Source organism: Python bivittatus, unplaced genomic scaffold (assembly GCF_059951505.1).
Source record: "Python bivittatus isolate LINGU-HERP-01145 unplaced genomic scaffold, Pbiv_v1 ctg000330_np1212, whole genome shotgun sequence".
Taxonomy (NCBI): Eukaryota; Metazoa; Chordata; class Lepidosauria; order Squamata; family Pythonidae; genus Python; species Python bivittatus.
Window position 1 is genome coordinate 29,864,533 of NW_028277058.1, and position 12,680 is coordinate 29,877,212.

The 12,680-nt window shown below is 35.9% G+C and overlaps 1 protein-coding gene across 2 annotated transcripts in view; it reads right to left on the reverse strand.

Annotated features, from left to right (window-relative positions):
• CEP83 (centrosomal protein 83) overlaps window positions 1-9,977 on the reverse strand; it is a 40,966-nt gene extending 30,989 nt beyond the window's left edge. Inside the window, exons 1-5 of one of the 2 annotated variants that reach the window (XM_088141891.1) lie at window positions 9,738-9,977; window positions 6,393-6,656; window positions 5,510-5,660; window positions 4,131-4,223; window positions 1,967-2,098 (exon numbers count right to left, since the gene is read on the reverse strand). In XM_088141891.1, the coding sequence (XP_087998017.1) occupies window positions 1,967-2,098; window positions 4,131-4,223; window positions 5,510-5,660; window positions 6,393-6,544 (528 nt within the window). In that variant the 5' untranslated portion in view covers window positions 6,545-6,656; window positions 9,738-9,977. The other variant, XM_088141892.1, reaches the window with a different exon arrangement.
• Window positions 9,978-12,680: the final 2,703 nt, after the last annotated feature.

The window sequence follows — 12,680 nt, forward strand, 5'->3', positions numbered from 1 at the left end:
GCTCCAAAGGAAACTCTGCACATTAGTGGAGTGGATATCAATATGGCAGATGTCATTCAGCGTGAGCAAGTGTAAAGTGATGCACATTGGTGCAAAAAATCCTAATTACTCATATAACTAATGGGATCAGAGCTAGCAGTGACTGATTAAGATAGAGAGCTTGGAGTTCATTGAATGTGTTGGCACAGTGTGTATCTACTATAAAAAAAAGACAAACAGCATGTTAGGATAATAAGAAACAGTACTGAAAACAGAGATGTCAATATCATAATGACCTTATATTAATCAATGGTGTGACTGCATCTGGAAAACTGTGTACAGTTCTCATTGCCACACCTCAAACAGGATACAGCAGAACTAGAGAAGATTGAGGACAGCAACTAAGATGACCAAAGGGCTGAAGCAGCTTCCCTAATGAAGAAAGGTTGCAACATTTGGGGGTTTCAGTATAGTTAGAAGGCAAATTATAGGAAATATGATTGAGTAGTACAAAATTCTGCATGATATGGCAAAGAGGACAAGGAGAAGCTATTTTCCCCTTCCCAAAATACTAGAATCAGAGGCCACCCAGTGAAGTTGAATCCTGGAAGAATCAGGACAGACAAAAGGATTTTTTTTTTTTTACATAAGGCATAATTAAACTTTGGAATTTGCTGCCACAAGATGTGGTGCTAGCTACCAGCTTGTGTGAGTGTGTGTGCTTCGAGTCAGTGTTGACACCTGTTAACTGCCTGGACATGTCCCTGCAGTTTCTTTGGCAAGATTTCAGAAGTGGTTTGCCATTGCCTCCTTCCTAGGGCTGAGAGAGTGTTACTGGCCCAAGTCACGCAGTTGGCTTTGTGTCTAAGGTGGGAGTAGAAACTCACAGTCTCCCAGTTTTTAGCCTGGTGTCTTAACCACTATTCCAAACTGGCTCTCTACCTGCTTGGGTAGCTTCAAAAAAGAGTTGGATCAATTAATGGAAGTCAAGGGGATCATGACTGCTTCTGAAAGCATCTGCTAGGAGACTAGTGGGCTTCCATGTACAGTTGGTTGGCCACTATGAAAACAGACTGCTGGACTAGATGGGCCAGGGGTCTGATCCAGCAGGGGACTGCTTATGTTTTAAGAGGATCCCTTTAAAACAACTAAAACTAGAAACATCTTATGAATGATTCTGTTCTTTATCGTGATGCTACAGAAGGGCAGTCACTCAATCTGAAAATCATCTATTTGCAAAAATAGTTCCTTTGTGTCCATTTTTTAATCAAACGCCAGGATAGAGAAAAGAAGATGATAGAGACAAATAGCTTACTTATCTCTCTTATAATCAGAGAATGATTCACTGTGCCATAATTTATAGAGCTCTTCCTACCAAAGCAGCATTGATAATTGCCAGCAATACCACTGCCCAATGCCCATTGAGTATTGTAATACCTTTTCCCACACACACTTTAAATAAACATTTGCAAAGATCTCTTCACCACAAGACTCTTTCAACCTAAGTGCCTGACACTTAGGCAGTCTTCAACTTCTCATAGTTTCCTTATATAGCTTCAAAGGTTATTACATTCTATTAGGGGAAAAGAAGAGTCATTTGTGTTCCTTGCATGCTAATCAATGGGACAAATCTTGCCTCGGATCAAGCTGAAGCAGACAGCCTCTTATGCAATCTGAGCAGAAACAGGTTTTTCTGAAATGGACCCTGAACTGAAAATTGTGTTCATTATACAGCTGTATTACTTTCATTTCACAAATGAAGAGAAGAAAAACAAAATAATCCATTTACACAGCTCCAAAGCATGACTACAGTTTAAAATTGAAGTCCTAAGCAAACTTATTTGGGATTAAGCTCGATGAAATTTTAAAAAAAATGAAGTTACCAACAAGCATGGAATCATATCGTAAGCTGGATATGATGATCAATTTCTTTAAACAAAAAATCTAAAATACAATTCTACATATATAATTTTATATTAGGACTTACCTCAGCTTCATATCTTATTTTATTCTCTTCTAATACACGGGCCTGCTCTTCTCTCTGATGTTCAAATTCTGATTTGAGGAAAGTATGTTCATAACGAAGTTTGTTATATTCTGTTCTATATTTTTCTACTTCCTAAATTAAAAACAGCATGTGTGATTGAACTGAATCAAAACAAACAAAAATACAAAAACTTGGCCTCCCAAATAGGCAAATTATACTTAGCATAAACAGAATTAGAATTGTGAGATTTTAATATTATTTTGCAGTGTTCAAACTGAAGTACCACGAGGTAGCTGTTACTTGTACATACTGAAAATGAAAAGAGAAGATAAACAAAGCAAATTTAACAACAATTAAAATACCAATAGATTTAAAAAAAGAAAAGGGGGGAAAAAGGAAAACAGAAAAAGACTATTCTATTTCTGACTTTCCCCTTTTTTGTGCTTCTGCTAATTCTGCTAGTTTTTATAAACATATAAATGCTTTTATTTGCCATGCTGCATGATGTACTGTATGTATGGGAACATTCTTGCTTAAATTTGATTAAGCTTCTGTTGTGAACATATACTGTTAATTTCACATTGCTGCATATTCCCCAAGTTTTAAGTTCTCAATCAGATATTGTTGGGATTGTTTCTTTCTTCCAGTATTGGGCAAAATTTATTCTTGCTGCTGTATGTATTTCATTAAATTATGATGTTTCTTGTTGATTTTTTCTGGAGTTATACCTAGTAGGAAAAATTGTGGTTTCATTTCAAATTTAAATTCCAAAATTTTCTGCATTATGCTATGTATTCCTTTTTGGTACTTTTGAGGTTTTTTACACGTCCACTACAGGTGGAAAAATGTTCTTTCTGTTTTGTGGCATTTCCAACAGTTATTATTCTATGTTTTAGATATTGATGATATCTATATTAGATATCACTGATGAAATTGTACTATATACCATCTGTAGAACATTTTATACCAATTTTGTTTTAAGTTATAGCTTGGTGTTAATTTTATAGATTTAGTCTGTAATTATTCCCATTGTTATGGGAAGAAAGAAAGAAAATTTTCATTCCAACTGGAGATAGAGAACTACCTTTCAGATTACTGGCTCATGGACAAGACCAATGTTATTAATTAGTAAGATCCTTGATTTAGAGGCATAAGTGGAGCATAGTAAATTACCTCTGAAGACAGTATTAGAAAATTATACATACTTCTTCAAACCAGAAAGTTCATTAATTGATAATGATCAATTAATTATCTGTAAATATCAAATAGCCTTTTCATTGCTATGATTTACTATTCTAACACTTGCAATCTTTGAAGGCAAATTTAGGAAGATCCTCTATGTAGAAAGGGTTTGTCCATGTGATTCAGGAGGCACTCATGTCCTACCCTACTGCAACTTTTATAGAAGTCTTAGAAACTCTTTAGTGGAAATAGAATTTGACACATTCCTCAGGCAACCTGAGGAACTTTCTGTTCACTATCTCTTACTAGATAAAGACCCTACAATAACATATATTGCAGATAAATTTGCATCATTAGCATGTAAAACCTGTGAACAATTAATTAAATTTTACTCCTGTATAATTTGTTTTGGTCTGAGATATAAATAAAATATGTTTTGATTTGTGCTTTGTAGTCATTGCTAAGTTATAACGCCACAAAGTAGAGCCAAGCTGGATAAGCATTGTGAGAAGTTCTAGCCCTTCTCTCACAGCAGGTTTGGCCCATTGTAGATTTCAACCTACTTCCAATATCTTACTAGTCTGTAATAGATATTGCACTCATACAGATGTCACCAGATTAAACAAAAAATGAAAATATAGTCTTTGTATTACATAGCATTAGTATAACATTTTTTAATGTTCAAGGAGGCCTCAGTTTATGGAGGATGCAAAATATTAGATGGGATTTTGAAGAAAAATATGAAGCATTTAGGAAACCTGGAAAGCAACTGATAATGAGAAAACCTTAAAAGTATACAACTCATATTTTTAAAATTAGCCATAAAACTTAAAACAGGCAGGATTTGATTAGGACAAATCTGGATTATACATAAAAAAACTTCTCACTAATGGAACAAGCCTGCCTAATAATCTTGCTTTCATATTTTCAGTAAAGGTTTAACAAATTGCTGTTATAATAAAATCCTTTCCATTCTACTTACTTCATCCAGCTTGCGAAAGCGTTCCCTCATAGGTGTTTCTAAATCATGTTGTATTTGTGCTTTCAGCAGTTCGAGCTTCTGGGGAGTTATCACCTACAGGGTAGTAGAAATAGATATAAAGTAAATAACTAAACTACTAGTTGCACTGAAGAGTTCACTGGGTGACTTTCAGCTGGATTACTTCACTTTATCTCACAAAATTTTGTGAGGATAAAAATAATCTGGGGGTTGCGAGCAAACTTGAAGGGAGTCACAGGGCATTAGTCATTAGTCAGTGAGGTGAATGGAGTGACCACTCACAGGTTGCAGGGATGGGAAGAGGCAGATGCCCTGCAGATCCAAGTCAAGGCTAGTAGCAGCAGAGGGCCTGGGAACAGAATTGGGGTCTGTGGGCAGGCATCAGTGGGGTAAGGAGACCCCAGAGATGGGTCTTGCAAAACACAGAGCATAAGACATGCCTTGCAAACTGCAGTGCTGGACCCACCCAACACATTAAGTCAAATATAACACCAAAAAACCACAATGTGACTTTGCATGATGTGTGAGTCCAACAACTATTTCTCAGCCTGAATTAGCTTAATGAGGATAAAATGAAGACAAGATGAATAATATAGCTCCCATGAGCTTTTGGAAGACTGATAGTATAAAACATCCATTTATACTGTATATCACCCAAATGGCAAATCCTCTTAGAAAGAACTACAAGCCATAAAATTAGTTCTCTTAAATTATTACTATCAAATTCACCAAGTAGTTTAAAAACAAAAACAGCTTTTTAAGATGAGTAAAAAGTTTACAAAAGAAATCTAATTTTACACAATTCCTCCAATGTCCCAACAAAGTTGAATGTGGATAATAATCAAATTAAATAAGCATAATAAGACCACAGAGAACTGTGACAGCCTATGATACTTGCTTTTTAAGAATATGCAATGGCAATTTGTTTTAATTTATGCAGAGAAAGGGAAATCTGCAAACATAAAATTCCCAGAGGTAGGACTCCAGGACTTTTGTTTGTTCCCCATATTGGCTGAAAAATACTAATGATATTTCTGCATGACACATACCAATAATAAAAGTTTATTCTTTAAAAAATGAAACAATTTCTATTAATCCAAAGAAAGTTTAAAAATTCTATAGCAACAGTAGTCCCTCTTAATTCTGGCAAACGGTTGGAAATGGCCAAAAAGAATTTGTAATATAGTATGAAAATCTTATATTTAATTGGAAAATGTAACTCTCCTCTGGATTAGTCACCGCAGTTCTTGAGATACCAGCCCACTTTTTAAAACATTAGGCATAGATGAAAATATACTATCAGGCCTATAGGTTATGGTATTGCAATTTTCAAAACTTAGATGAAAGAAATGTCATCTTACCTGTATTTTTAACTCTTCTACTTCTCTAGTTTTATCTAATAATTCCCCTCTAAGTTCAGCAAGCAGTAACTGAAATTTATCATGGACAGTTTGCTTTTCATGTAACAGCTGCTTCAACTCACTTTGTGATTTAGTATATTCATCAAGTAACCTGCAGAAAAAATATCAATTTTTAAATCATTTGGTAATCTATACGGGTGTGAAGGAGCTACTTGAAGGCATGGTGTTGCTACTTTTTAGCCCTTTCAAGGACTTCTGTACATGTTTGTGTGTGCACAGAAGATACTTTTTCAAGGACAGCCGACAAAGCTAAGCAGCACTCACTTTGCTTTATCAGCTACCCCAGAAGTGTCCTCTGCATATGCCATGAAGATGTTAGGGGGACCATGAAGGCAGCTGTTTTATGTTTTATGCCAAACTTTCAAGCAACTGTTTTATGTTTTGTGCATGCAAAAAGCTAATCATCCATAAACTGCAGCAAAAATAACAAAGGAAGAGAAATTAATAAACTGTGGCAGAATATCCAATGATTTCAGATACACATACTTAAGTTAACTAAAATGTGGCAACTAAAAATATTTTTTTTCCTGCTAAAACATGTTAGTAAAGCTTAAAATAGTAAAAGTGCTTTTCTCAATACTAAGCTTAAGAAACTAAGGCCTATTTTACACAAGGCAATAGCAACAGAACTGCTTCTTATAGCCATTTGGAATCTGCTCTGTTGGCAAACTGTTCAGGTGCTGAGGCTTATCATGTAAATCCAACTTTTTAAATCACACTACTATAAAAAAGTTCGCAAAATAATACTGTTCTGGAATACTACTTGTTTTAATGCATGAAATATATTGCAAATAACACATTTTTATTAAAGAAAATGTTATACCTAGTATGTTCTGCTTTTAGAGTTTGATAGTTTGTTTTATGATGTTCACAACGCATCCTTTCATCAATTAACAGTTTTTGTACTTCTGCTTGTGAGCTGACAAGATCACCACTCCCACCCACTGGAGAAAGGATATTCGGCAAAGCATCCATTTTGACTGAATACTAATGAGATGACAATCAGGTAAAAATGCTGTCAGTGTAAGACTACCACCGTCATAGAGACTGCTTTCTCTCAAAAGGACATCCCCAGAGGCCAAATTATCTGTACAAACAAAAAAGCACCCAATTAATAGTCAGTACACCATAATAAAAAAAAAAAATCTTCCTTGAGTCCATGTTGCAAAGCTTCATTTTTCCACCAAACAGACATTCACTAAGAATATATATTCATTAATTACAATTCAGTTTCATTCACAGTAAACCAAACATGCTAATTTGTGAACACTACACATAATTCACCATTATCTGAACTTTTTTTTTTCTTTACAAGAGTGTTGAACATCCCTGTGGGTATAAAAGAGCCATTCCTGAGGGATACTGTGAACTTTGAAGCTTTGCATGAAAGCCAATCAAGTTGTCCATATCCTTTGATGAGAATGCATCTGGTTTAACTAGAAACACAGCCATTATAACATTTGAATGCTTTACTTCTATTCTTGTCAACATACCCCATCATTATGAGCACTAAAACAAACCTAGAAGTAGCAGAGTGCTGCAATTGGCCATATTATAACCTTTGAGCATTTAAAGATATCTAAAGGAAAACATAATTTTAAAAAGTCAAACCTCAAGAATAGGACTTTTTTTTTGTTGTGCGTTTTTTAAAAGTTGTAAAATGTATTTTTATCCTTAAAATATCCTTCTATCCTAGGCTTTGCAGCAGTCCTGCCTATGAATTGTTAGAAATAATGTGGAGTTTCAAAAGAATATTATGGACATTAAAAACAGAGCTACCATGGTGAATAAGACTCAGGTAGAGAAGCTTGCTGCATGAATTTAAGTTGGTCACTCTTCCTTAGCCAAACCTACTTCTCAAGACTATTGTGAGAAAAATTGAAGGGAGTGCTACGCATGCTGACTAGAGCTCCTGGAAAAAGGTGGGATGCAAATCTAACTAATAAAATAAATATAAAATATAAGAAAATTATACAGCAATATGTAGGGAGTTCCCTATTTAAATATTTTAGTTATCATATATTATTCATATTTAGTTTTGCTTCTTTGTAAACTGCTCTTAAATCTGTATATTAATTATTAACACCAATGAAATAGTAAGAAAAAAATAAATATACAATAAGAAAACTATTGGGATTATACTGACATCTTGTGGGAAGTTTTCTAAATACTTAAAATGCTAAAAGTAATTTCTCTAGAGTAAAAAATGGGCAATTTATCTTCCATTTCAACACATTCCATTACAGCTCAGATTGTACAATGAGGTTTCGTGAAATTAAGCAATCTTATAGCCAGAACTAAAAGTAGATGAGGATACCTATCCCCTTCTTTCACTTTTTAATATCTCTTCCTTCTCATACAAACTACTGAAACATACCCACTGGGGTATGTTAATAAACCACAACTGGATGGATTTGTGTACAATTCTAAGCTATATACTATGGATTACCAAAAACAATGACTACCTTTGCAAGAATGCACTAAATATAGTTTAGCACAAAGGTCTCAAATTGTGGGTTGTACCCCGCTCAGGGTTTGGTTGCAAGTAACTTGGGGAAAGGATATACTTTTTGAAAAGATAAGGCTTGTCCAGGCAAAGCAGCAGCATTCCTGCTTTTGCCTGGGCAACCCTACAGCTGGCTTCTGAAAGGTGGGCTTTGACAGCATTTCCACTCTGCCTAAACTTGTGCCAAGTCTAGAGTGAATTTTGACAGTTGCTAAATCCATAGTGAAGCAATGAACATGAAACTGAGCAAACTCAGGGAGGCAGTGAAAGACAGGAAGGCCTGGCTATGGTTCATGAGGTAACAAAGAGTCAGACACGACTTAACGACTGAACAACAACAAAATCCATAGATCTGTTAAAACAATTTGTCAATCACAGTAGCAGGACTAGTGTCTTGCAGTGTCTAATAGTATTGGCTTAATCTGTTAGTGAAGTCCAGTATTTTTATCCATTATTTTCCATTTCTAGCCTTTCAAAACACAAAGTTTTTGTTGGATGCTGTAGTGATGAGATGACCAACCTACTGTGGTGATAAAAGCAAGCCTAGATCAAGAAGCTATGGTGAAAGCTACAGATATTTTAGAAGGTGGTATATTTATTACTTGTCCAGTTCTAATTCTGATGAAATCATTTGTTTTATTCATGACAGTAAAAAAAAAAAAGAGTGAATAAAACATATTAACTGAGCATTTTAAGGGGTAGTGGTATTGAAAGCATGAAAACCACTGATTATGTTTCATGAGTCAAAAAATAATAATATCAAAACAAGCATCAAGGTGGTTTAACTAATAAGGAGAGCCGCTTCAGACAACATATTTTGGGTACAATAATCATAAAAAATATTACTTATGTAGTATTTCTTATTATTATTGCCAAAGATAGAAATAGATGTTTGAGGATTTTTTTTCTTTTACTTACAAAAATAACTAAGCTGCCTTGGACTGTTACAATAATTACAAACTTTCATGCCTTTCTTTCCCCTAAGTAAGCTTCAGGTGATGAAAGACCATGCCACATTAAATCTGATTCAGTACAATCTCATAAACAGCTGCTCAGATGTAAACCCTAGTAATCTCTAGTTACTCTTATCACCACCCAGTTAGCATGCAAAGGACTGCAGTCTGTTTTAGGATATCACTAGAGATTTCTCGTGGAGATTTCGCACAGAAGGTAAGAAAACAGCGATGTCATACCAATTTCCCTACGTTGTATAACACTATCAGTTTCCCAACAGTCAAGTAAAGGTTCCCAACCGGATAGCATTTTTTTTCCTCATCAGTCAGCAAAAGAATGGGAAAGCAAACGTCACTTCTGATGCATCGAGACTATAATTTCGACAGTTTCCAGCCAACGATAATGTCTAGTAGGCCGGGAAAGGCTGCCGCGACTTAACGCGGAAGCGTATGAATTCATTAAAAGGAACCCTGTACAGTACGAAATTTTGCAGCAAAGCCACGTTTGAAGAAGACAACCGTGGGTCCCCAAATGTCTCGAGAAGTACTATACCCTAACCCTACCAAACCCTTCTCCCCTCTCTTCCCCCTACCTACCAGTTCAGAGCGGGCACCAGGTGCCTCGGCTGTTTAAAAATGGCGCCTCAGGACCATTGCCCCGCCCCTTTGCTTTTATTTGAGTCCTCTCGGAACCCGTATACACTTTTACCTTTCCATTTTCTAAACTGCCGGCTGAACCCCTCATCGGTTTAGGTCTTCGTCGCTAAGTACCACGGGAATGCGGAAAAAGGATCGCTGCGTTGGAATGGGAAGCGAAGCGCGAGGTGACGCGCGAAGATAAGAGGCGGGGCTTGTTCCTTCCCTTCTAGTGTTGAGCCAATAGTATGGTTGCCGAGGTCGCTTCTGTGGTAAAGCAGCAGCATTTGGAATCTTCCGGGGACAGAAAGTTCTGCCTTCCGGTGTTAACGTCCTTGGTCAGGGCGCTTCCGAGCAGAACTCCTAGTGACTGCGTGGTGAAGGCTCGCTATCTCGAGCCGCCTCTCGGAATAGTGTATAGCTTAATCCCATCAATCAGTCTGTCCATGACTTCCCCGTTCTTTCTTCAATTTCGCAAGCATACACTTTTTTTTTCGGGCCTGTCACCACATGTCCTAAATATGTGATGCTTACTGCTTACTGATCGTCCCCTCAAGCTGCCAGCTTTTATTTGCTGTAGGACTAATTCTGGCAGTCCGAGTTACTCTTAATATTTGCCTCGAAAATGGTAATTTAGTATTATTGTTAGATTTTTATCCCGCGTTTTTTAATATATAACTTAAAGTATTTGAAGGAGTCTTTTTTTTCTTTCAGTCTTTCTCACTGTTCAGCTTGCACAAATCACCTTTAGGATTCTGACTTTTTTGTTATAGGAATATCCCTATTCTTCATTATCTTGTCTAAATGTGTCATTGCTTTTCTGCTTGAGATTAAACTCTTCTCTAGCACAGTGACAATCTTATCTTCTTGAAATCAAACAAAACAATCACCTTTACTTCTTTGCTATCTACATTAAGGTCACTTAAGCATTGCAGGCAAATATTACCACTGACTTCTTAACATTTAACTTTAACCTGGATGGCAAACTTTTTACTTTCATGATTAACTTTCAGTTTTCTTTCAGCTAAAAAATTCTCAAACAGATACTGTTTTGACCACCTATTTTGACTCCAGCTGCTATTTACTCCAGTGGTGCCATTCTTATAAAATAAGTTAAATAGATGCAAAGACAATTTGCATTTGCATCCTTGTATCATTCTTTTCTCTATCCTGAACCAATCTGTAAAAATCCCTGTGTGTATAATGGAACCTGCTGCCAGATGAGAATATATAGGGCTACATCCATGTAGTAGCCAAGGATGATAGGTGACTGAAGCAGTCATAGTTCCTGTTCTTTTTTTTTAATAAGGAAATTACATACAGTTCAGCAAGTTTATTTAAGACTAAATGTACATAGGCTTAGGTAGCTCATAGGATGCATATTAGGTCATCTATGTGTATTTTGCAGTCAAGATTAGAGATCTTCAAATGATTTAATGAACCTGAAAAGCAAAAAGCATTTTCTTATACAACATATAATGTACTGTATTAGATTAGTGTGTGTGTGTGTGTGTGTAAAATATCTGAACTGAATCTACCAAAAATTTAAAATTATCACATATACTAAATTTAGAGGAAATAGGGAAAAATACATGTTTTACAAATCTATCAGAAATTGGTAGCATTGCAGAAAAGGTTTTGATTTTCCAGCCGTTTTCTGTAGTTGAAATATTTGATTCATCACTTCATGATGAAATCTAGACATTATACATACTGTACTGCATTCTCTTGGTGAGAACTGATTTATCTTAAGGTATACTCTTTTAATGACGTTGGCTGAAATATTGTTAAAAAATGAAAAATTAAGCAGATGAAGGTCTGAAAGTCATTTCTCATAATATTTCCAGACTACCATCATAATCAGAGTAAGGATATATGGGATATATCTATTCCCTTCCCACTGAGAAGCCTAGTTGTTTCACAGTGGCTTCTTTTTAGCTGTGAAACGTTTTAAGCTTTTTGCTTAACTAATACTTCTACATAAAAACTGTTACGTTTGCCCTTTATTCATGTTATCCTTTCTCATCCCTTTGGCTAAGCATCATATCCTTTGTTAGCCATGTATCATTATGATCTTGTCTTGACGCCAGTGACCAGCCAAGCCAAGAAGTTCTTTTAGGATTCATGGACAATAACTACATCTAAGGAGTGTAGGCAATGCTATATATGTTTATTTGCTATAAGATTTAAAGTTCAGAGAGAAGTATAAGAGAAATATCACCAAAACACTTGCCAATTCTGCTGCCAGAGGCTCCTTCAAGGCAGTGGACAATACTGCAGCCAGTCCAATGGGGTGTAGCACCTTCGGGATGGTCTACACCGAAGCCCCCAAAAGTACAAGTGTCTCTTACTGCCTTTTATATCTTAAATCTTTGTTCTAACCAAAAGCTTGTACTTGGGCCAAGTGCCAACGACATCCTTATCTGAATATGCCTGGGTCTTTGCAGGTATGCTTATTAGGGAATAGCCTGGTGCTAGGTGGAAGATTCATTTATATCACTTTGTGTCAATTTTTCTACATTTGAGAAAAGTCCAAGAACAAATACTGTAGATGTGGGAAAAGCAGTAGACTACTTTTAACCTGTTCATATGAGGTGAAAAATCTGACACCCCACTATACTTCCTATCTCCTCACTCAATCTTCTGCAATGTCACTACAGATCTCAGGCTTTGTGAACCATTTTATGTACTAAATTTGCCTACCTCACCCCGCCATGCCAACAAAGTATCTGGAAACACCAACATCCTCCCACCCTGGAGAGATCAACTGGATCTAGTGATTATATCTCCCCTAATCTAGAAAGGTAGTTTTTATTTCCTTTAACGGGAAATGCAGTAAATTTAGCTGCTGTTCTAATCTTCATCTGACTGAATAAGTGTTTTAATCCCACAAATAATTAAAATAATTGTAATAAATAAAATACCGTTTACATGAAAATGTATTTACACACAAAAAATACTTTTTGAATCAAATTGGGTAGTTCAGTAGATATTTTAAATAAATAATACCAACTAC